Source organism: Pollicipes pollicipes, unplaced genomic scaffold, assembly GCF_011947565.3.
Source record: "Pollicipes pollicipes isolate AB1234 unplaced genomic scaffold, Ppol_2.1 Scaffold_7261;HRSCAF=8764_pilon_pilon_pilon, whole genome shotgun sequence".
Taxonomy (NCBI): Eukaryota; Metazoa; Arthropoda; class Thecostraca; order Pollicipedomorpha; family Pollicipedidae; genus Pollicipes; species Pollicipes pollicipes.
The window spans coordinates 61547348-61569186 of record NW_023597054.1 but is presented as its reverse complement, the minus strand read 5'-3'; the positions used below and the strand labels follow the sequence as shown (position 1 = coordinate 61569186).

Here is a 21839-nt window from a genome sequence, read left to right as displayed (position 1 = left end):
ATGATTATCTCGGAGACCGTTTTTTTGCGACTGTGGCACAAAATGGGTATCATATTTTGTCGTGTTATGGAGCGAATCAGACAAGAGATTACCTTGTAAGCTTAACAAGACAGAACGAAGCCGTCTTTGTTAATGCCCACATGACGAGCGCATTACTCGGTACATTAGAGGTTCCACAGGCTTTAAATTTAACATTCCAAAAACTACGAAGTGAGTTTTGATTTTAACAGTGCATCTAATTGGTGACCGAAATTCCGGAAACAAATTTGTTGGCGGAGGAAGTTATTACGGCCAACGCAGTTGTAAAGTAAATAACTTCACGGGTAAAATTTCCGTTACCAAATCCGTCCCCTGCTGCTGGAGCTGTGCTGACACTAGACACTTTCACGGGTTAAAGGTTCTCTTAGCCCAGTCCTCTCGCTATCTACGGGTCTGTGTCCATAGCCGGCTATTAACCATCCATGACCAGTTGTGTCCAATGGTTAATCACTAATTTGTGTTTTCTAGATTTTTATTACACATGATGGAAGACGTTTAGGAACGCGTACACCCAAGCCTATTCCTTCGCGTAAGTAATTACAAAAGTGGTGTGAAGGGAGCTAATCATCTCTTAATGAAGCAAAACGGTAACGTTGCATAGCATTTCCTAAAAAGTCTACCCAAAATTGCTTGAATGTCCTACCCATTCCAGCATCAATACTTTCCACAAAACATACACCAACCCACCCCATCGCCCAGAACGCGTGGACACCTATGGCTTTGCCCAACCCGTGAAGTCCTCTACTCCATACCCACCTGTCACCCATTCCTAATCAGTTCTACTTAAAATATCCCGGACGTTACTCACCCGTTGCTATTGCTCTACAATGTGGGGAAAATTCAGGGAAGTTTCCGTCCGTCCCGATGACTCAGATGACTTGGGCGTCCGCCATCCCATTCACCCACCCATGGCGGATTGGGTTTGAGCTGCTTTTTGCACTTGCACTTGCTTTTTATTGCCTTTGTTTGAGTTGCTTTTTGCACTTGATGTTTGCCTATGACTGGGATGTCCCATGGCATGTAGCAGCAGCCGCGCTTAAGCTCAGGTAACGTTGGAGGGTAGGACAGACCGCGCCGAGTAATGTGTCGAGGAAACTTTTCGCCGCCAAATTCTGCCGATGACCCGGATTTCTACGATCGAACGGTGAGTCATCGCTCACGTAACGACCACGACTTCATTTATTTGGAGTCATACTTTTTTAATCGGAGGGGTACTGCTCTGGATCACGAGGCTTCTATATTCATCGGGAAGTCTTTGGTAAGAAGGTCTTCTTGGTAAGAAACCCTGTTTTCGAATAGGGAGGCCCTTCGCTCGATCAAGAAGGCCCATGTATTGATCGGAAGGCTTCTTTTCTGAATTTTTGCTGTAAGCATTTCTTGAAATGGATATTGATGCATGTAACAACTTGATAAGCTAGCAAGTACTCCCGATGCCGCTCCCTTTCCCATCCTTAAATGCAACAATTTTCAGGAGGCCAGCTGTAAGGAGGCCCATTTTGTCCACGAGGCCCTCTGGAAAATCCTGCCCCCAAATCTAGATCCGTGGCGCCGCCCCCTGCTGTAAGGGACTTATAATGTCTAAGTGTGATATCCAACTGTCATGCGTGCACACCTCACGTTCGTGGCGGGATTCAATGGCTGAAATAATATGTCACGCAGAAGGCTTAAACTGATCACAGCAGGCAAATGCGCACGTCGGGATCGAGAAGCTTAAACCAGATTTAACTGCCCTATGGCAGTATCATCAAGGAAAAACCGCCGGAACTTACTGAAATGTTATTCAAGCCTCGGCTGGTGATATCCTGGAAATCTTGCTCTTTGTTGAAAGCTGATACCGTTGGTATTCACCAGAAATCCCCCCCCCCCCCCCCACCCCCCAACATCCCTTATCTGACGCATGTAAGGTCAACGCCGCTCAAAATACCCTGCGTAAAGAGGATCACACCTTTCAAGCGCAGGATTAAGCAACCATCAGAATGACGCATTATCTGTTCAATTCCACAGCAAGTCGTCATGGCCACTCAACGCTGAGCTAATGACAAATTAGGCGGCATCGCATGAACCATAATGACAAACCCCGTAAAGAGCGGATTTATTCACCGCGTGGCACAGCCACGAAGATTGCTATCACCAGGGGAGCCAGGCCACGTCTTACACTGCCCCACCAGCGGCGTGCTGGGCGCCAGCTCTGCCAACGTAAGCTGAATCCCCGACCAGAGTCGTGGACACGCCGGCTGTCGTGCTTGGCCCGCTGAGCTCTCTAGCTCGCTGATTTGGACCACTGGACCCGCTGACTTGGACCAATGGACTCGCTGCCTCGGACCAATGGGCTCGCTGATTTGGACCACAGGACCCATTTATTTGGACCATTGGACTAACTGACTTGGACCATTGGACTAACCGATTTGGACCACTGTACTCGCTGATTCCGACCACTGGACTCGCCTATTTGGACCACTCAGCTTGTTGATGTGGGCCACTGTACTTCCTGATTTGGATCACTGGACTCGCTTATTTAGACCACTCGACACGCTTATCTGCACCACTGGACTCATTGATTTGGACCACTGCACTCGTTGACATGGACCACTCAACTCGCTGACACCATGCACGCGTCTTTGCAGATACCTCTCAGCGTCATCATGGTTGTATACGCACTTCATGTCTGCACTGCTCACACCTTCCCATCCGTGTTCGAGCGTACACATCTTAGTATGTGCAGTGTGTTGTGTGATGTGTGAAAATGGACAGAGTATGGAAGTCAGCGGATCGAGCGCCCCTACAGCTGCCGGGGTCAAAAATTCCGACGGGTTGTTGCCTCGCCAGCACTCCGAGAGCTGCAGCAATGTATGGCGTGCATTGCAGCATGGATCTTATGCGCATGTGCGTCCCTTCGTCACTTACGGAGCGGATGGACGCACTGAAGGCATTCCATGTGATTGTACGAGCCGACATTTGTAGAGAGCGGGTTCCTGGTGTCTAAACCGCGCACATTTTACCACACGGTACATGCATTCCTTCGGGGTCGGCGTCCAACGTCGGTTTCTGACCGATCGCCCAGTCACACAACTCGAGACCAAACCACGTCATTCCGATCCCGAATCCAACCAAGATCAACCAACGACACGATAAAGCTTCTTATATTCAGAAGGCATGGCACCAAATCACAACTGGCTCTCGCCCAAGCGACAATGATTGCGGACAACGCCGAAGCTCTGTATTGGCGCGCGGCCGACAGATGGCGGCCAGGGCAGCGCCTAAGTACCGGTCGTACCCGCGCACCGGCGGTCCAGCGCCGCTGCGGGGCCAGGACGATCCAACACTGCGGTCCCGACGGCCCAGCAGGGGCGCCAAGGCGGCATTTTGATCCTCAGGCGTGCGTCTGAAATGCGGGGCCGCGCGGTGAGGTCGGTCGTAAGGGGTTACCATCAAAGAAGCCAGAAGAACAGGGCAGGGTTCGTGATTGGGTTGTTGATTTGTGTTAGTAAACGGTGATTATTTATCCATTTCTGTCGACGAGGCAATATTGTGAGCGTCATTACAGATTTTGGAAAGCAAATTCCGTGCACAGTATCGCAGGTGCATGCCATATAGAACATTTCTAAGGCAGTCATTCATGTAAGGCCACTTAGCATGCTTGGATCAGACCAGTGCGTTTGCGTGCATAGATACGACACTTATCCGTGCGCATAAAAATCAAATAGCGCAGATTTCTCCAAAAATAATGTTATTGCCCCAGTGAAAACAAAAATGAAACCGCCTTAAGACTGTTCTATACAATACCTCAGGCTTGTGTTTACTGCAACGAATAGCACTGTTAGTACACGTAGCTACTGCCCGGCCAACAGGATGTGACTATGTGACGCCAGGTATAAGATGACCTCACAAGAAGTTGTAGAACCCGAACGAACGACCTTAGTTGAACCTAACGATACAGAATAAAGAACAAGCCAATCTAAGCAGCACGGGAGACAGGACAGGCACGTGTTAGTCCGATGTCTAACAACTAGATACGCTACGGTTGCCTGGCAGAATGACGTGCAGCAAATGGAACACCTTATTCGGTAATCGAGGAGGGTTCAGGTTACTTAAGCGCGCAGTTAAGCCACGCTGTGTATACCAAATGCGATGCACGGTGGTGTAACACATCACAATACGGCTTGCATCCACGTAGCCAAATACATAGACGTTATTTAACCGTATTTGATAGCTCGGACAGCCTGGTTGCATATTTGAGGTCCGGGGGGGGGGGGGGGTCAGCCGCCCTCTTTCGCCAGCAAAACGCCAACGAGGTACAATTCAAACGTGTTTTATTTAAAGACGCCAGCTTCGGTTATCCGTGTTGACTGGTGTTTCTAGCGTTTTACAACTCACTGAGCTATCGAATTGACAATGTTCCGGTGTCCTGTTGAGGAGAGGGGGGGGGGGGAGGGGAGGGTGCAGAATGGATCCGCCGAGCCTGAAGCGGATACAGGAACGTCCGCCTGTCCCATACCAGGATATCGCTACGGCGGGGTGCACCAGTGACGCTGGCAGTGGATTAATGTCGTAGGCCAGCTGCAAGTTGCTGGCCGCACTGCAGTTCAGGCAGCCTTGAATGGATCTTTTGATAATGCCTCCCCGGCTTCGGAGAGACAATGCGGTATACTTTCCCCGAATACGTTTTGTACTTGAAAGAAGCATGACTACGCCGACATAGGAAGTTAATCGTAAATGACCTTTCCTCCAGAGCATTATTATGGCGGGACTATAACTCAAACGCCTCAGTGTAACGTCACTGGCCGTACTTTGCAGCACCTTTGTCTGCAGGTACCATACCTATGCCCGCGGCTACCGGTAACGGGCCTGAGGAGCCCGTCACCAGCTGCCACCGGGAGGCCTGGAGGCGAGCTCTTAGGATGAGGGGAGGGCGGCGGCTCTGAAGGCGAGCTCTTAGGATGAGGGGATGGCGGCGGCTCTGAAGGCGGGCTCTTAGGATGAGGGGAGGGCGGCGGCTCTGAAGGCGAGCTCTTAGGATGAGGGGAGGCCGGCGGCTCTGAAGGCGAGCTCTTAGGATGAGGGGAGGGCGGCGGCCTCCTCAGCACAGCCACTCACCACGACCAGATGCTTGGAGCTCTTCTCCTTGTGAATGTTGGCCGATGGGTCCTTGACGAGGTCAATGGTGCCCGCCTTGCCTCCCTTCTTGGCGTGGGTGAGACTGTGGAAGGGAAAGTGCGTCAGACAGTCGCCACACGCGGACGCGGGGAGGCGAGGGGCGAGCTGTCGTGAGTGGCGCTGACGGGCGGGGGGTCGAGCGTCGTCCAGCGGTGCGGGTCATCTGTGGAGGCGACACCTGGCGTGGGCACGCCGGCCGCTCAACAGATACGGTCGGATCAGAGTCAGCGCAGTGCGCAAGTTCTGCGACGAGTACTGTACGCGAGCCCGGCGAGCCGCCGACTTAAGCACGAGCACCCACGTTCCCACTGACCAGCACGTCATGCTCCCACTGACCTGCTCTCGCTGACGATGTCAATTGCCACCTTCTCCGCGCTGATCTCCGCTAGCTTGGTCACCAGCTCGATCACGTGGGGGCAGATCAGAATCAGGTCGCCCTGCGAACGCACGGCAAATGTAGCCACGTCCCGCAGCTGCTCATCCGCCAGGCTGAGTCAGCTGGCGCGTTCCTGCCGCGGCCTGTCATGCCATGCTCGCGTTGACGCCCACATAGGCGAGGCAAGGCCGGCTTGATATGCGATGTCGTGGTGTAGCAAGATGGTAATGACAACGAAATTTCGACTCCGTCCACTTTTCATATGTTTAGCGGGATGACGCCAGGGTCAAAGCCACTAAAGTCATGGTAAGCGTTACGGGTCGCCCACACCAGGGCGAGGCGGGAGTGCATATCGCCGTCCTTGGGTAGTGAGTGTATGTGGACGGACTAGCGTGCGCCGACACCTCTCTGGAGCGGAGAAGAGTACTAGGGCCTGGCTCTGACTCAGCACGAGGTATGCAGTCCATTTGGTGCAGAATCCTCACTGCTCTGGCGTTTGGCGACGACCGAAAAACATAACCTTGTCACAACGGACGGCGCTTTACGACCCTATTTGATGCCATGCTTGATGCTTCTCAATCAACATTTAAATACGTCTCCCATTCGGCAGCTCCTCGAGTGAGCGACCCTTGCACGACCAGCTGCTGGAACAAGCAGCCGCTGCACGACCAGCTGCTCGAGCAAGCGCCCTTAAACGACCAGCTGCTCGAACAAGCGACCCTTTAACGACCAGCTGCTCGAACAAGCGCCCTCTGCACAAACAGCTGCTCGGGCAAGTGGTCCCTGTGCGACCAGCTACTTGGGCAAGCGGCCTCTGCGCAACCAGCTGCTCGAACAAGCGGTCCCTGTGCGACCAGCTGCTCGGACGAGCGGCCCTCGCACGACCAGCTGCTCGGTCGAGCCACCCATCCGCTGCGTTACCTTCTCCTTGCCGTTCTGTTCGGCCTGCTGTTTCTTGAGCAGCAGCAGCTGGTCGCTGACCGACGTCATCGTCAGCTGAAGGTTGTTCAGCGTGAAGCGGTCCTTCAGCTTGGGCTTGTCATGCACGTCCAGCACATACACGCCCTGCTTGGTGGCGACGAGCCATCGCTGGCGCGGCTTGTAGCCGTGCCGGTCATACTTGGTCACCGGTGTCACGTACTGTCGGAGATGGCAGAGGCTACAGAGCGCCGCACGTCACGCCCCGGCCGCAGGAACAACTGCTCCACCTAGCTCAGACACCTTATCTCATGACGTCATACCGTCAGCGTATCGTATCTGGTAACCACGAAAGTGGAGAGCGATTGGGCAGGATGACGTCATACCGCCAGTGAATCGTGTCTGGTAACCACGGAAGTGGAGAGCGATTGGGCAGGATATAGCGCAATCAGTTTGGGAAAGCCCAGTGTCCACATATGGCAATCGTCGCGCCTCTCGCAATGCAGTATGATATCTGGGACATCACCAAACGGATCATGTTCAGGGAGTGCGATAGTTTCAGGCATAAGAGAAAAGCGCAGGACCATATCTCTGGCACATGATGGGAGCCATGAGAACGCGACCTCCGCAAAAAATCGAGAAGAGCCGCACAGAAAGACTATGGCAGTGCCGATCCCGTTCACAACCTAGTTCGATGTGGCCCTCCATCTACTTCCATCAGGCCTCCATTGCGGCGGCCTTGACCTCACCTTGACCTCGCTGTTGTCAACCTTGGTAACGGCGGCGAACACGGCGCCCTTCATGGACTCGTGCTCGGCCGTCAGACGACTCTGCCGGAACGGCTGTGCGATTGTCTGCGGGTAGCTGGCCTTCTTGCCTGAAACGTGCCGACGAACGTCATACCAGGCGGTCGAGAGGAGGCTGTATATCCAATCGTGAAGGCGGTGAGTCCGTTCCACAGCCATCCTGTGTCGAAGGACCGCGGTCGAACGAAAAGATGGCGAGACTCTCGCCGGTCTAAGCAGCTGTCTGGTGAGATACTTTACAAACATAAATGACAGCTGGAATAACAAAAGTACAGAAGCACGAGTCGCCAAAACATTCAACTTTCCACTCAAAAACTTTTGAATAGGGCGTCAAGAGGCCAGATCGCGGAATTTCAGCGATGACAGTTCACTCCTTACGTCAGCCGAGGCTCTTAGAATGCACTCCCCATCGACTTAGACCGTCGTATTTCTCCACGTACCGATCACTGATCCGCGCCCCCTTCTCATTCCATCCCCGGACAGAGCACGACACACACGTCCAGGGCACTCACCCTTGAACAGCTTCTCTGCCAACACCTTCTGCTCAAACATGTACTTCTTGGGCGCTGGCAGCTTGTGCACGTACTTCCGCATCAGCCAGGTGCGGTGCATGGGGCGCAGCAGCTTGTCAGCCTCCAGACAGGGCGGCGGCGCCTTGGGCCACTTCTTCTCCAGCAGCTTCTTGGGCAAGGCGCGGGAGAGCCGCAGCAGCCACTCGCGACGTACAACCGCCACGAAGCGGCGGTTCATGTCCGTCACTGGGCCGTTGCGGGTCATGAAGCCCGTGATGAACCTGAGGGGAAACATCGCGCGAGTGTGCGTCATGGCTTGTTGAGACCGTGGCGGGGTGTTTATCTATTCGCGATGGTTGTCTGTTTGCGTGTTGTTTGTCTGCTGGTGGTGATTTTGAGTCGTTTTAAGAGGAATTGCTTATTTTGATTCCGTGGTAGCTTGCGCAATTCTCCGGCGTAGGTCGGAGTCATTTGGACGTTCATGGTGGCGTGGCGATTTGAGTGGTTAGTTGAGCGGCCGTAGTGCATAACTTGATGACCGCGTGACCAGGTTGAGCATACAAACTTTGAGCCCTATAGCCACGTTCTCAAATTTGCCTCAAACGTCAACTTTCCGGCAGCGTTGTTAAATATACGCACAGCCATATATACATGACACTATCAGGTGTACACAGCCTCTATCTGTCAATCAATAACCAGGAAGAGACCTACTTTCTGACGACGCCGACTGCCCAACGCCGTTTCTCGGCCTCCTTCTTCGCCAGGTGCCTCCTCATGTACGACTCGATGATGATCGCGCTCTTGCGCATCCTGCGAACAGGCAACGGTAGAGAGAATGGCCCATACATCAGCAAAAGCTGGCCGACCTCTTCACCATATGCAGTCGTTGCATGTCTAACAGAAAATGCACCAGTAACTCAGTGGATGTCACATCACGCCGAAGCAACGTGGTCTATGAGGGATGCTGGAAACTTTCCTAAGCTGCTCATAAATATGGTTGCACACATACGCTTAAGCTTGGATATCTGGACAGAAAACCGAGACAATCAGCTCCGCTGGGATTGGCCATGTACGCACAGATTTCCACTCCCGTGCGCCGGCATATAGATAAAAATGCAGCCGCGACTAAACGTCCTTGGAAGACCTCTGAGCGCGGATCACACCCATGGTAAGGAGACCCACTCACTCCTGGTACTTCAGCCTCTGCCTGCGGCCTCGCCAGATTTTGGTGATCAGGGTGACGAGCTCGTGCTTTCTCGCCTGGAAAGCGTCTTCCACGTCGAAGATGGTCTTTGGAAGGCGGATGAAGATCTTGGTTCTGAAATGTGTGCGAAGATTGGTCTGACGCTCCGGGTCCATGGTCCCGCATACCAGAAGCACAGGGGATATTCCGGTTGTCGGCTAAGCATGCGTCGTACAACAGGACTCCTCTGTTAACGTAGCGAAACCAGCATTCGTATGACTAATGTATCACAGTAAGACACATTGAGAACAACGCTTGTTGTGCGCTCTGAAATACACCAGATACATAATCCGTTGTAACCCGACCACTAACGTTGCATAATCTGCTTAGGAAAAAAACAGTCGAATGTATAGCAAGTTGCACCAACTCAAGACCCGCAGGAGATGTGTTTCTGCCATGCTTCACCCTCCATGTTGCAGTGATGCTGCGAGGCGCACGCACGCCACACCACAAACCCCACGGAGGATCCTGTGACATCCACAAACCGAGCCTGGTCTCAAAAAGGCAAATAGTCTCAAAAAGTCTTCCCTTCCCACCCCTGCACCATCACATCCGTCTTAACCCCGTAACCAAGGTCCTTCTTACATCGCCTCCACGCCGGCGCCAGCACTCACTTGCCCATGCTGTAGTGTTCGCTGTTGAAGCCGAGGTGCTTCATCAGCTTGTCGACGCCCTGACTGGGCCGACCACGGTGCTTGGGCCAGGTGTCGGGACACAGTGACTTGTACCGCTCCAGGAACGGCTCGAACGGCCGGCGGTAGGCGAAGCCGGCACGCCGCACCCGCAGGTTCTCCATCAGGCCCAGGTACTTGACCTGGTGGCTGATGATCTCGGAGTCGAAGTTGCCTGAAGGGGAGGGGAGGGCGGGGGAGGGAGGTGAGCGACACGCCGGACGCCGGGTAGGCTTTCCCTAGCGTCATCAGGGGAGGCCGACAGGCTGAGGGTCCGGTGGGGATATTAATCGGCGTCTTTAACCGGCAGCTCCTCAATGCCGAGGTTTCAAAAGAGGTCAGTAAAGCGCAAGCTCCATGAGACTCGGCGGCGCATTTTTTTCTGTAACGCTGAACTACCGATTTCGAAGAACTGCTACAGAACGGTGACTGACGCTTAGTCGGTATGGACAGTCATGCCGCACGGAGGTACGTACACAGATCAAATCAAAGTAGTAAGGAAGCACACCTTTTGCGAGTCCGCGTTTTGTCCTTGAAGATAACACCTTTAAGCTTAGCATGGGCATGTTAATCCATGCATCCTCTGCAGAGGTGCTATCGCCGTTATCAAATCCGTTCTCAAGTGCTGATAGCCCCTCTGACGAGCTGATTAGTTCGACCACTACACCAGGGTAACTGAGAAGTTACTTACCGATTACACCCCAACATCGCTGCCATGAAAGACTGCGTGATGTAACAGGAGGACAGACATCAACAGCCCACGGTGGGCAATATGATTTTAGAAGCGTAGAACAGCTTCCAGCAGACTCACGCGATTGTTTGACGTCGTTGGGCTTGATGCAGCGTATGTAGGAGGGTTCCTTCGACATCAGGATCGTCATGAGCTGGTCCAGGCTCTTCTTGAACTGCGTGCTAACCGTTTCCGGCATCTTCTTCCCTTGCAGCTCCGTGGGAGGGAAAATGTCCTACGTGACGATTAGAAGTCTGTTAACCAAAGTGAAAGTTGTCTTGGCCGTCGTCTAGACTAGAGGAACCCTGAACAAGTGAGCCAGACGGTAATCTTAAGACACGTCACCAGCCATTGACGCTACAGACGCCTTCAGTGAAACCAAGGAAGCAGCTGACCTGCACGATCTTGTTGGTGCTTTTGGCCATGACCTCCTTCAGGTCACGGTACAGCAGGTCGTTATTCTTGTCCATGAAGCCCTTGACCTTGTAGGTGACGTCTCCAGCGTAGTGCATCAGGCGGAACTCCTGCGAGGGTGAGGAGGAGGGGTGTCGGTGTAACGAGACCGCTTTGTGAAGTTCGCAAAACAAGTTTGAGTGGCCGAAGACAGAGCTGCAGTCAGTTTTTGGATGAGAGGGGAGAAACCTAGCGAGTTGAGCGTGCCAAGTGGCAAGGCCTGGTCGTAGTAGAAAAATCTGGGCGGTGGTTCAAGCGCAACAGGTATAAATGTTTGATTCAATCGTCAACGTACCCAAGGAAAACATTTAAATAGGGACGCTGAAGGCGCGACCTGAAAATTTATCTCCCAAAACTTGAACATTTCAACGCAAGCCAACAGTTCCCTACATCCAGAAGGCTGAAGGCCGCTCCACGTCGAGACACACGTCAGCTGCACGTTAAACCCAGACCTACCACTGCACCGACGAACACGAAAGGGCATCGGTGACCATTCGTGACTCTATTCGACCCCTCTCATTCCCCCGCCCCCGAAGCAGGACCCACGTCTCGCCCGATGGTCTTGCGAGCCTTGTTGTCGGCGCTCTCGTGGGCTACGTAGTGGGCGTGTGTTCGCAGCGCCTGCGTCATCTTGTTCAAGAAGGTCAGGTCGGTGGCGTCTCCCGGCCTCAGGCACTCCTCGTCCAGCAGCGATACGAGGCCTGGAGCGCGTGCACAAGATAAGACTGCCGTGATGTCGATCATGACGATGGTGTATTCGCTACGTGATTTAGGACTGCATGGAACTGAGCGTAGCGGTTTTGCCAGGGGGCCTGTAAGTCCGTTTAGTTTAAGCCAATCGGTTAACCACTGGCGCATCTAAATGTGCTATGCCGGTTTATCGTCGTTAAGACCGCATGGTCACGAGACGCTCATAGTCCCAAGTACGAATTTTATCCTTTTTACGTATTCTGTTGTAAAAGAAGCAACTAATCACCGCGTTCATCCGTAGCAACACCATATGGCCGCATTGACGGCGCCTTTGTTCTACAGTGACGTCAACGATATCAGCTCGCTAGACCGCCCAAGAAGCTGCGACCACGCTCTCACCGGTGTGCTTCCTTTCGATCATGTCGCAGATGATCTTGTTGTTAAAGTACTCCACGGGCACCCAGGTGATGCCTTCGGCCAGGTATTCCTCCTGTTCAGACTTCAGCGTCAGCTCGATGAACAACTGCTGCAGCTTCTCGTTACAGTAGTTGATGCAGAACTGCTCGAACCTGCACGGAAAGCGTAACACGGGCTCAGAAACATTCCAACTGCGCGGAAAAGGCAAAAAAGGCTCCGGCTCCCGGCCCCCCATGGTGGCAACAATACAAGCCGTGATGTTACAAGAGGTACATCTACCACACAGACGCACCCCAGGGCACCCCAAGACACTCATCCAGCACGTAGCATTGCCAATCGCCGCAATGCCAGTCGTCTCCTCCTCTCAGGAGCCCTCCCTCCACCTCGCCGGTCACGCTAGCGGCGGCGGCGGCCACTCACCCGTTGCTCTTGAACACCTCGAAGCCGTAGATGTCGAGGATGCCGAGCAGCGTATGGCGCGTCGCCTGGCCGTGGCTGGCCAGCGACGTGTTGAGCCGGCGCACCAGCCACGAGAACAGGCGGTCGTACACCGCCTTGCTTAGCGCGTCCCGGGCGTACGCGCCTGAGCAGAGGGAACGCGTCAAGACGTGGAAGTGGTCTTCTGGGGGATAACTCAAGAAAGCGCTCCTGTTGCGACACGGGCGGGAGGGGCGGAGTGGGCGTTTGATTGCGAGTGGATGCGTTCGGGGAGGCAGCTGAGTACCATCGCAAGTACACAAGCACGAGAAAGCGCTGCCCATCACGATTCACGCTCGGCGTGTATAACAGATGTCGTGTGTTTTAAACCATACCCCTTTACCACACGAAGAGCTGAAGTGAAGTGAACAAGTAACAGCAGGATGTCGTTCGCGCTAAGCGTCGCGCCTGGCGCCTGGCCTTACTCTGCTCCACTCCCAGCGTGGTGGTGACGACGTCCGACTGAGCCTCAATGGTCCGGTGGGTGAGCGCCTGCTGGACATCCGCCACGGGCACGCCTAGGACCTGCCGACCGGGGCAAGCGGCGTGAGTGTAGGCACGCGGCACAGACCACGCTCTCGTTCTGTGTGCAGGCACGCAGTCGATAGATGATACTGCTCGGCATGGTTTTATGTACAAACCCATGGCAAATATGCACCGCCAAGCAAGGTCAGCATCTTCTGTAAGGCATAGGAGGAAGCTGACGTAACATCTACTCATAGGCAAAAATACACATCGACCACGCACTCCGCAACTCTTGGTGTCCCAACAAAGTACGCGGGTGCGAAGCTGCCCTGCTGTCATAAGGCAAGAAACCAACCTCTCCGCTACCTTCTCACTACCTCCACCCTCCGAAATTACCTTGGAGATGCGCTGAGCAACCTCATTATTCTCAACCTTGCAGGACGTGCCGTTGATATCCTCGAAGCGGATGTTGCCCAGGTGGAGGATAGCAGCCACGATCGCCTGCACGTCGCGCTGCTCGCCGCTGCCGAAGCCCACGATCTCCATCGAGTTGATGACCGTGTTGTACTGGTCGCTGTCGTGCATGTTGTTGCGCATGTGGCCCGACTGCGGTAGCCGGGAGGACGTCTTCAGCAACACGGCGGGGAAGGGAACTTACGGCGGTTCAGGCCTCGACCCCGCCATGAGAATGTGTGCTTCACGCTCATGGGCTGCAGCCGATCGGTACCAATAGCGAATCATCTAAGGGGCGTTCTGTGTGTCCGATCTGCGAGCCGTGAAATGATGCGATCAGCGGTGAGAGCGTCAAAGCTGTGGCATTACGACGAGCTGACACGCCCTACTTTTGCAACACTCGCCCCCTCCACGTATCAAGCGCGAGCTAGTGCAGCACGTGCGATTCCTGGCACGAGCCGATGAGATGAACGACCCACAGATGCGGCAGTGTTTATTTTGGCATTCCCGCTCACCCATCCCGTTAGTGCGGCTCCGACGCCCATTCCTTCGCACGTGTTGCGCTCGCACGGGCTGGCCCACGCCCCACCTGCTTGGTGTAGTCAAAGGCCCTGGGATCTCGCTCGAGACACAGGTCCTTGAGCAGCTCGTCCGACGCCCCGGCCAGCAGCAGGTGGAAGATGTGGAAGTTGCACTCGCCGGGCGCCTGCGTCACCACGCGGGACTTCTCCAACAAGTAGTTCCGGATGTGGCCGCTAGTGGGCTCTCCCTACGCGCGGACAGAACGTTTGGTGAATGACGTGACCCTCCGGCCGGAGGTGGCGTGGAGGCGGACGGCGATGGCGTGCTGTTGACGTCGCTTGGCAGCGGCGTGGGGGCAGCTAATCTAACGACGCAGCGAGGCGCCCGGCCAACAGCTACCTTGCTAACCAGCTACGCTGGCTGTAACTGCGCGGCAGTCAGGCCGATCGTGGTGAGGTCCACAGCATTCCAGGGGCTTCCATCCAAAAGCATCACTCTCTGGCATAGCGGTAAAAGAGGCTCACACAGCACGAGAGCATAAGTACCTTAAATGATCCTCCCTGGTGTGTCTGCCCTGCCGCTCCCACTTATGAAGCATGGCAAAGCAGCACGGTGATACGACTCGGACCACGTCATCACAGGTATTTTTTGTTTCCAATCCGAGCCCCACCGCAACTCACCACAAAGTTGAACTCGACATCCATGTACTTCCCGAAGCGGCTTGAATTGTCGTTGCGCACTGTCTTGGCGTTGCCGAACGCCTCCAGCACCGGGTTCGACTGGATGAGTCGGTCTCGCACGCTCTGAACGTCCCGCCCCGTCCTGCTGCATACCACGCCGATGTACTGCAGAATCTTCTTCGAGGCTTCAGTCTTTCCCGAGCCAGATTCACCTGAAAAGAAAGGGATGTCATGAATACATTACAGGATTTGGTCGCCATGCATTGTGAAGTAGCGTAGGATGAGGCTTCGTATTTGAAAGTCAGACATCTGAGAGTAATCTATAACTGACGGTCCGCGACGGTAACAGAATACAGCGTAATGCTACCGACTAGACTTACTTGGGAATTAAATCTATTTAATTCTGGTTTTAGAATCAGTTCACTGCATGTGTATTTGTGACTCTCTTTGTGACACCTCAGCGAATAATATAACACCCACATCCTGGATTACTTAGCGGGGATTAGCATACCTCAGCTGTCGAGGATGGTCTGAGCCTTGTAGATAACCTTACTGACAACCATATAAGAACACCCAAGAACAACACATATAGCACCGTCTGATGTTTGTTTGACTGCACTGTCCTGCCCGGCCGTCGGGCTCCAAAGTCCAAAGGTAATCTCGGCGTCATGCTTACAGCTCCTCGCCATTTAAAACCGGAGTTGGCGACGAGCACCGAGCCCTACTCTTGAACACCGATGTTCTCAACTGACGCCCACACACAGTCCTCAAGTGGGGGCTGTCCAGGCTGTTATGACCTCACAGCCCCGCTGACGTCATGAATGTCTGGCTGAGGGCTGGAGCCTGACCGCACGTCTCGCTGGCTGCTGAACAGCCAGAGCGCCTCGTTGGTGGAACAACTGCACGGTCAGCACACTCTCCTACAGTCTACTAGCCGGACAGTGAGCGGCGGGACTCGGCTGTTTGTCTGACGGCCAGAGCGCCTGGGTGGCCTCGGGGTTCAGCTGACAGCCTCGGGCCGGCAGACCGCCACACTGTTTGCCGACGGGTAGGATGCCTACCGGCAGGTCAGACCTTCGGGCGACAGACCAGACCGTCTACCACCAGGCCAGATCGTCTCCCAGCAGGACTGACTGTCGACCGACATGTCGACAGTCAGTCAAAGGTCAGGTCGACAGGTCGACAGTCAGGTCAGACTGTCTGTCGACAGGTCAGACTGTCTGCCGACAGGTCAGACGGTCTCCCTGCAGGACTGACTGTAGACCGACATGTCGACAGTCAGGTCGGACTGTCTGCCGACAGGTCGACTCGCACCCAGCCATGAAGTGCCCGCCGGGGTCGATCGTGGCGTCCACGCTCACGGATCTCCGACATGCCAGCAGGGCTCATGAGCACGGCCTGATAGCAGACTATCGGCCTCCGCTATCGCCTATCAGGCTCGTTCAGCTACCAAGGCTCATGGTCAGTCGGAGCCGACACTCCTGCCCATCTGATAGTGTGGCAATGGTTCGGCGCGGCCTGAGAGCAGCGAGCCGAGCCGTCCCAGGCTGGCATGGCCCCAGACCACCGGTAAACAATAGTGGCATGATTGTTGCGTGCCGCGCTGAATGAACCGCCGCGCCCGAGGGGAAGGTGACGTGAACGAAGTGTGCGGTATCGTCGCATCTGTTTCGAAACAGATCCAAGAGCGGCTGAGTGCACACGGAAGGAGCAGGGATAGAGAGCCGCGGAAGCGATGCCATCGGGACCGGTGAAAACGTTATCGGATTCTGAAAGCTTAGGGAAAGGCATGTGGACGATACCGCTCAGCCAAAAGAGAATAGAAAGTCCGAGTGCACCGTAAACAGCGCCGAAGGCAACAGCGGCCTTCGAAATTTAACCACAGCCGTGCCAGATGACTGTCAGCTAAAGGTATATTCGCCGCTGCACATCAAAGGCCGAAAATAACCAACAACCCTGACCATTTCCAAGCAGGAGCACAAAAACTTGTCGACGCAACCCTCTGCCGGCCAGTTTTTCACCCCTCAGCGCGCATCTCCGTGCACAAAACCTCGAGTCCGCGCGGGCAGACGCGGACCTGAGCTGCGGCGGCCCGCCGGTGGGCGTGCCGCCTGCACCGAGTTTGCTGCACCGCCTGCACCGCCTGCACGGGAGCTGCGCCGCCGCTCCCGCACCGGCGCAGCTCTCCTGCCGCCGGTCACCGAGAGGGCGGCGCAGCTTTCCGGCCGTCGGCACCGCGCGGGCGGCGCCGGCCTGGCGCGAGCGCTGTCCGGCTGAGGGGGCGGGAAGGCAGGCGTCCATGGGTGTAGGGAGGTCAGGGAGCGAGGTATGAAAGGAGCATGAACATCGAGGGATGTGTATGTTGTGTGTGTGGGGGGGGGGGGGGTTAGGGAATGAAGGATGTGCAGAGGCTGGGGACTAAAGGATGCAGGGTGGTGGGGGATTGAGGGATGAGGGGGGGGGGGTCAGAGTGCCAGAGATGGAATAAACCCGAAGACCGAGGATACGGGAAAATCAGAAACCGAGGACGCAGGGACCCAGGGATAAAGGGGTGCAGGAGACCGGGTTCTGTGTGTGGGGAGGCGAGGGATCGAGGGATAAGGAAAGCCCAGAGCTCACGAGATGCCGGGAGCCCGGAGACCGAGGGATGCGAGAGGTCATAAACCGAACGATGAGAGAAACCCGGAGGCCGAGAGGTCAGTTCGGGGAGGTCAGAGACCACGTATGCGAGGAGGTCACCGACAAAGAAGTGCGGAAGGCCGGTCGCTGCTCATGCGGGAAGGGTGGAGATCAACAGCCGCAAGGTCGGACAGTTACCGGTCCTCTTGGGAGCTGATTCCATCGAGCAAGCCCATCTGGCTAAGTCTTCTGATCCTCACCACCTGCGGAGGCCTGCAGTTGAAAGGTACCGCATGAAGCACAGCGGACTTTTCACACATAGATTCCTGCGATTGCACGAGCCGTCTAGGGCCGAGGGGGGACAGAGCCGCAATGCTCCCAGCAGTCCGTCAGGAGCGCATCCTCGGCGCGTTTGCACCGCCGCATGGACTTTATCCAGCCACTTGCGGTGCGTAACAACGACGTTCTGCGGTCGCCTCTCCCAGCACCGCTGAAGAGAGGGAGCGGGACGCTGCGGTTTGCCGTCCATCCGGCTGGAGAGTGACGTAACACTCGGGTCCAGACGAAAGCGAGCGTGATTGGCCGCGGCTGGCTCAGCAGAGGCGTGATTTAATTGGGTCACGCGAGGTGGCGCCTGTGTGTTTGCCGCATCGAGCGGAACCTCGCAGACTGGGACGTCGTGCACGGCTAGCTCCAACGCTTGTGAGGAAACGGGGATGTCTCCACCGCGACGATGACGGACAGAGTGACGCCCAACAGCCAGGGAGACGATCGGCAGCTGCTGCAGAGTGTGCGCAGGTGCGCGCGACACCAGGTGTGGTCGGCTTACCTGAGATCAGGATGCACTGGTCTCGGGTCTCTTCCACCATGGACGTCAGGGCGCCGTTGATGACCGCGAATCTGTCACGGGAGGCGCGTTATCGGTATATCGATACAAATATCAGTATCGCTAAGCGTCGGCACTCTCGTCGCATGGCACCCTGTCATGAATAAGATGCATTACTTCCTGGCTTTGAACAGAAACATAAACTGGAGTTTTGATTAAGACCATCCGTCTTTCTTTTGGCGTTAACAGACGCTTTCAAGTACATGGGACACCAATAAACATATGCGATCGATTAAGTCATTAGCGGCCCGTTGTGCCGGCCGGTCCTATCTCTCATCCTGATATCGCTTACATACTGCCGTTGTGAACGTGTGCTCTTAGGATGCAGGTGTACCAACTGATCCCTCTCAACGTGTTGAACGCAACCGAACGCAGACGCGAGGGAGCAGCACACTTACATGTGCGGGGGCAGTCGTAGTAGTGACACCTCGGTACTCGTTCACGCGCTTCTCGCCATAGATCCCGAGCTCCTTGTACGGGTTGACCGAGACGAGCACGGGTTCCGATGTACGTCTGTGGACGGCAGAGACGGTGGACGGTGCGTCACAGGAACGCGCCGGTCATCGCGGGCCCAAGGGTGCCCCGCTGTGCGGCACAGGCGGCCGAGGCAGGCGACCTTCTGGGCCCGCCTCCGTTGCCGTTGTTTATCGGCTGGAGCCGTGTCAGCACTTAAGTGCCCGTCGGGCGGAGGGGCACGAGATTCCACCGGCCATGTATGGGCAGATCTTTGTGCCGGCTTCACACCGCGTCTCCGCGATGGGTCGCGCCCAGGTCGTGACCGGATTATCGTGGCGTTCGGTGAACGAGGGGTTCATTGTATGTAGATGTATCGTTCGTAGTGCCGCCAGCGACAGGACGTCCCCATCACCGGCAATACATGGCAGACGAGGAAAGAATCACCCACGGAACAGGCGGAGGGGACATTTTGATGCACTCAGATGCATGCATAAATAAGCAGGTCTCCAGTTATGCTTGACGCTACGAGTGCCAGTCTATATTGGACACCTAACCGGAGGAGGGTGGCGCATATATTACATAACAATCCACGGATATAGCTCTCCATAATCCATGGAGGGGATTCGAGAGGAGGACAAACGTTCATGTATGGCCAGTCGTGGTCTTCGCAGCCGCACCTAAGACCTTACGTAAGTCTGGGATTGGTCAATGTGGTCAAGGAGCTAAAGCATTCTCTGCCTCTCCCAAATGAATACAAATTACAGCCCTGTTACAGCCTTCTCACTAGGGACGTTCGCTTTATATACTTTCGGTAGCCCCGAGCCCCCCTTCCCCCAACAGCAGTGCTGATTCGCGCCCCCCCCTTCCCCCCAATGCGCTTATGAAACCCCCTCAATGCCTATGAGTAATGCGGGATGCCGGGCCAAACACATACAGGACAATTAACTATTGGTGTGCTATATACCAGGTACCCTAAGCACTTCACTAATAGAATCATATATATTTTGTACCAAATAGTATTCTACAGGTACCTAATTTGTTCTCATCCTAACTCCTTCATATGTTAAGCTCTTGTCTGAAAATGTTGACAAGCGTTCTGAAATAGCGCCCGGATTGGCATAAACAACCATTAACTGCAGTATATGTCACTTTTTTTAAAAGTACAGGGTCCCTGGTAAAAGCTAACGCATAATTTCAACCAGCCAATGTCAAGTGTATTTGTCGCACAGTCGTGGCTATGGTGGTCATATGACACAATCAGCGACTGCGGTATTAATCAGAGATTCTCACTAAGGTTTGCTATGATTTTTTTCCTGTAAGCAAACCCTCAGTTTAAGCTTTTCATAAATAGAACAACTCCCATCAGCTTTGAAATTAAAAGTCATTTCTCCGCAGGAAGACAATTTTCAATCTACGAAATGCAAAACAAACTTTGTCTTAAAATTTCTACTTAGAGGAAGCAAGTTCAAGTGTCCGAAAACCGGGGAGGAAAACAGGTTTTGGGGGGTAGGTGAGGTCAATTTTTTTGGGGGCTGAGCCCTCCAACCGATTTAGAAAGTGACACCCTGCTTCCCACATATCAATGATCAATGAGTGCGGTCCAGCAGTGCTTCAGTAGCCTAACTTTATCTCCCTTTGACAGATTTGGACGCATCAACCGGCTCCCGACCGTGAAACCAGAGCTGAAATTCGCTCGTTTGGTATTATTCACAGGCTCAGAATCGCTTGGTATTGTTTATCGCTTGGTAAACACAGCACATGTCCTGAATAATATCTTTCATTAACGACGTCATCACTTGTGAGAGAAACAACAGCGCGCTCCGTAGCCTCAGGCGCGTCGGCTACCAGATGGCCCTCGGCAGTGGGCGCCGACGTCATAATGACGTCATTAAGTGGCACCAGGCGCGCGACCCTCGGTCGTCGCGCGCCGGCAGCAGCTGTCGGTAGGCGCAGTGACGGCATCAGGTGACCGCGACGCAGCCTCGCGCCTCAGTTCGCACCTGAAGCAGGTGCCGCCACCCTATCCCTCGCCCACCCCCGTCCGCTCTCCAACGTGTCGCAACGTCCCTTTGTGGCGGTGCAGCGTGCACGCCAACATGTATTAGCGAGAGCCGGCTGCCCCGTCGCGCGGGCCGCGGCCGGTCGCAGATGTTGCCGCACTCGGCTCGTGCATCCACGCCCGGGTTGCCGTGGATAAAGGCCCCCTGTCGCCGGCGCCGCCACTTAGGGCGTCACGGTTTGACTCACGGGCGCCTGCACTAAATCGCAGGAGGAGCAGTCACGAACCCATAGACTTCGGTGGCTACGGACCGGGAGATTGGGCTCTGAAGCTCGAATGAAGGCGCGCATTGCGGTTTAGGCCCAGGCTGGCGACCGACGTGAGAAGTGGGTCTATTTTTGGCGGGAGATTGGGTAACCACGCGCGCAAAACTCAGCGAGGACTGATGCGGCACGACGCTGAGCCAACCGATTATATCAGCGGCCGGACGCGCCAGTGTATCTCCGGCTGCGTATCATAACAGTATGCTACGTATGTTATAAGGGCTTCCAGCGCGGAGCGGTGAATAAAAGAAGAGCGCACGTGTTTGGAGGAGAGTGGGATTGTCCTTTGTATCGCGACTGCGGTGGTACAGCGTCACAAGTTTGATGCTCGGAACAAGTGTAGATGACTTCTCTCATCCCCCAGTTGAAAGCGTTCCTGAATTATACATGGGACGGCGATGTTGCGCGTGCAAACAAGAGAGGAAGACCTGGGGCAATATGCAATGCAACTGATACCAGCAGAGGGCACGGCAAGGGCATGCATCAGTGCGATAAGCCTGCATCCACCATACTCCACTCCGCCCGCCTCGACACTCCAAGCGGAGTGGCGCTACGGCACTCACATAGATGAGGTCGGCATTGAAGCGTTTCCTCATGTTGTCCACGAACGCCTCCTGACTCTGGTAGTCCTCCAGCAGGACGAAGTCCTCCACACCGATCGTGTGCCGGTGCTCCAGGGCGCGCTCCATGGCGACCGGTCACGAGTCACGATCACGGGTCACGAATCGCAGCCTTCGGATTACGGTCACGGGCCTGCTCGCAGCGGCACGCGGCTCCTGTCGGCACGGACACACGTGTCAGCGACGTGCGCTCGCGCGCGGCCCGTCCCGACCGGCACATGGAGGCATGCCGGAACAGGGGCGGCCGCTGCAGGGAGCTGGAGGGGGCGAGGGGGAGGGGGGGGGGGGCTGGCAGCTCGTGGAACCAGCGCGTCGAATGCTACCCAACAC

General features: G+C 55.1%; 1 protein-coding gene across 1 annotated transcript; it reads right to left on the bottom strand.

Annotated features, from left to right (window-relative positions):
- Window positions 1-3161: 3161 nt before the first annotated feature.
- LOC119111874 (unconventional myosin IC-like) lies at window positions 3162-21628 on the bottom strand. The gene is given in 23 exon segments (XM_037235720.1): window positions 3162-3421; window positions 5134-5236; window positions 5530-5630; window positions 6491-6709; window positions 7237-7364; window positions 7806-8086; window positions 8517-8615; window positions 8992-9123; window positions 9663-9894; window positions 10531-10684; window positions 10845-10973; window positions 11449-11603; window positions 11992-12161; window positions 12430-12592; window positions 12912-13011; window positions 13348-13557; window positions 13994-14173; window positions 14607-14818; window positions 18055-18125; window positions 18510-18542; window positions 18544-18611; window positions 18613-18624; window positions 21453-21628. Coding segments are annotated over 23 exon segments (3090 nt in total). The 5' UTR covers window positions 21579-21628; the 3' UTR covers window positions 3162-3409.
- Between the last annotated feature and the right edge of the window lie 211 nt (window positions 21629-21839).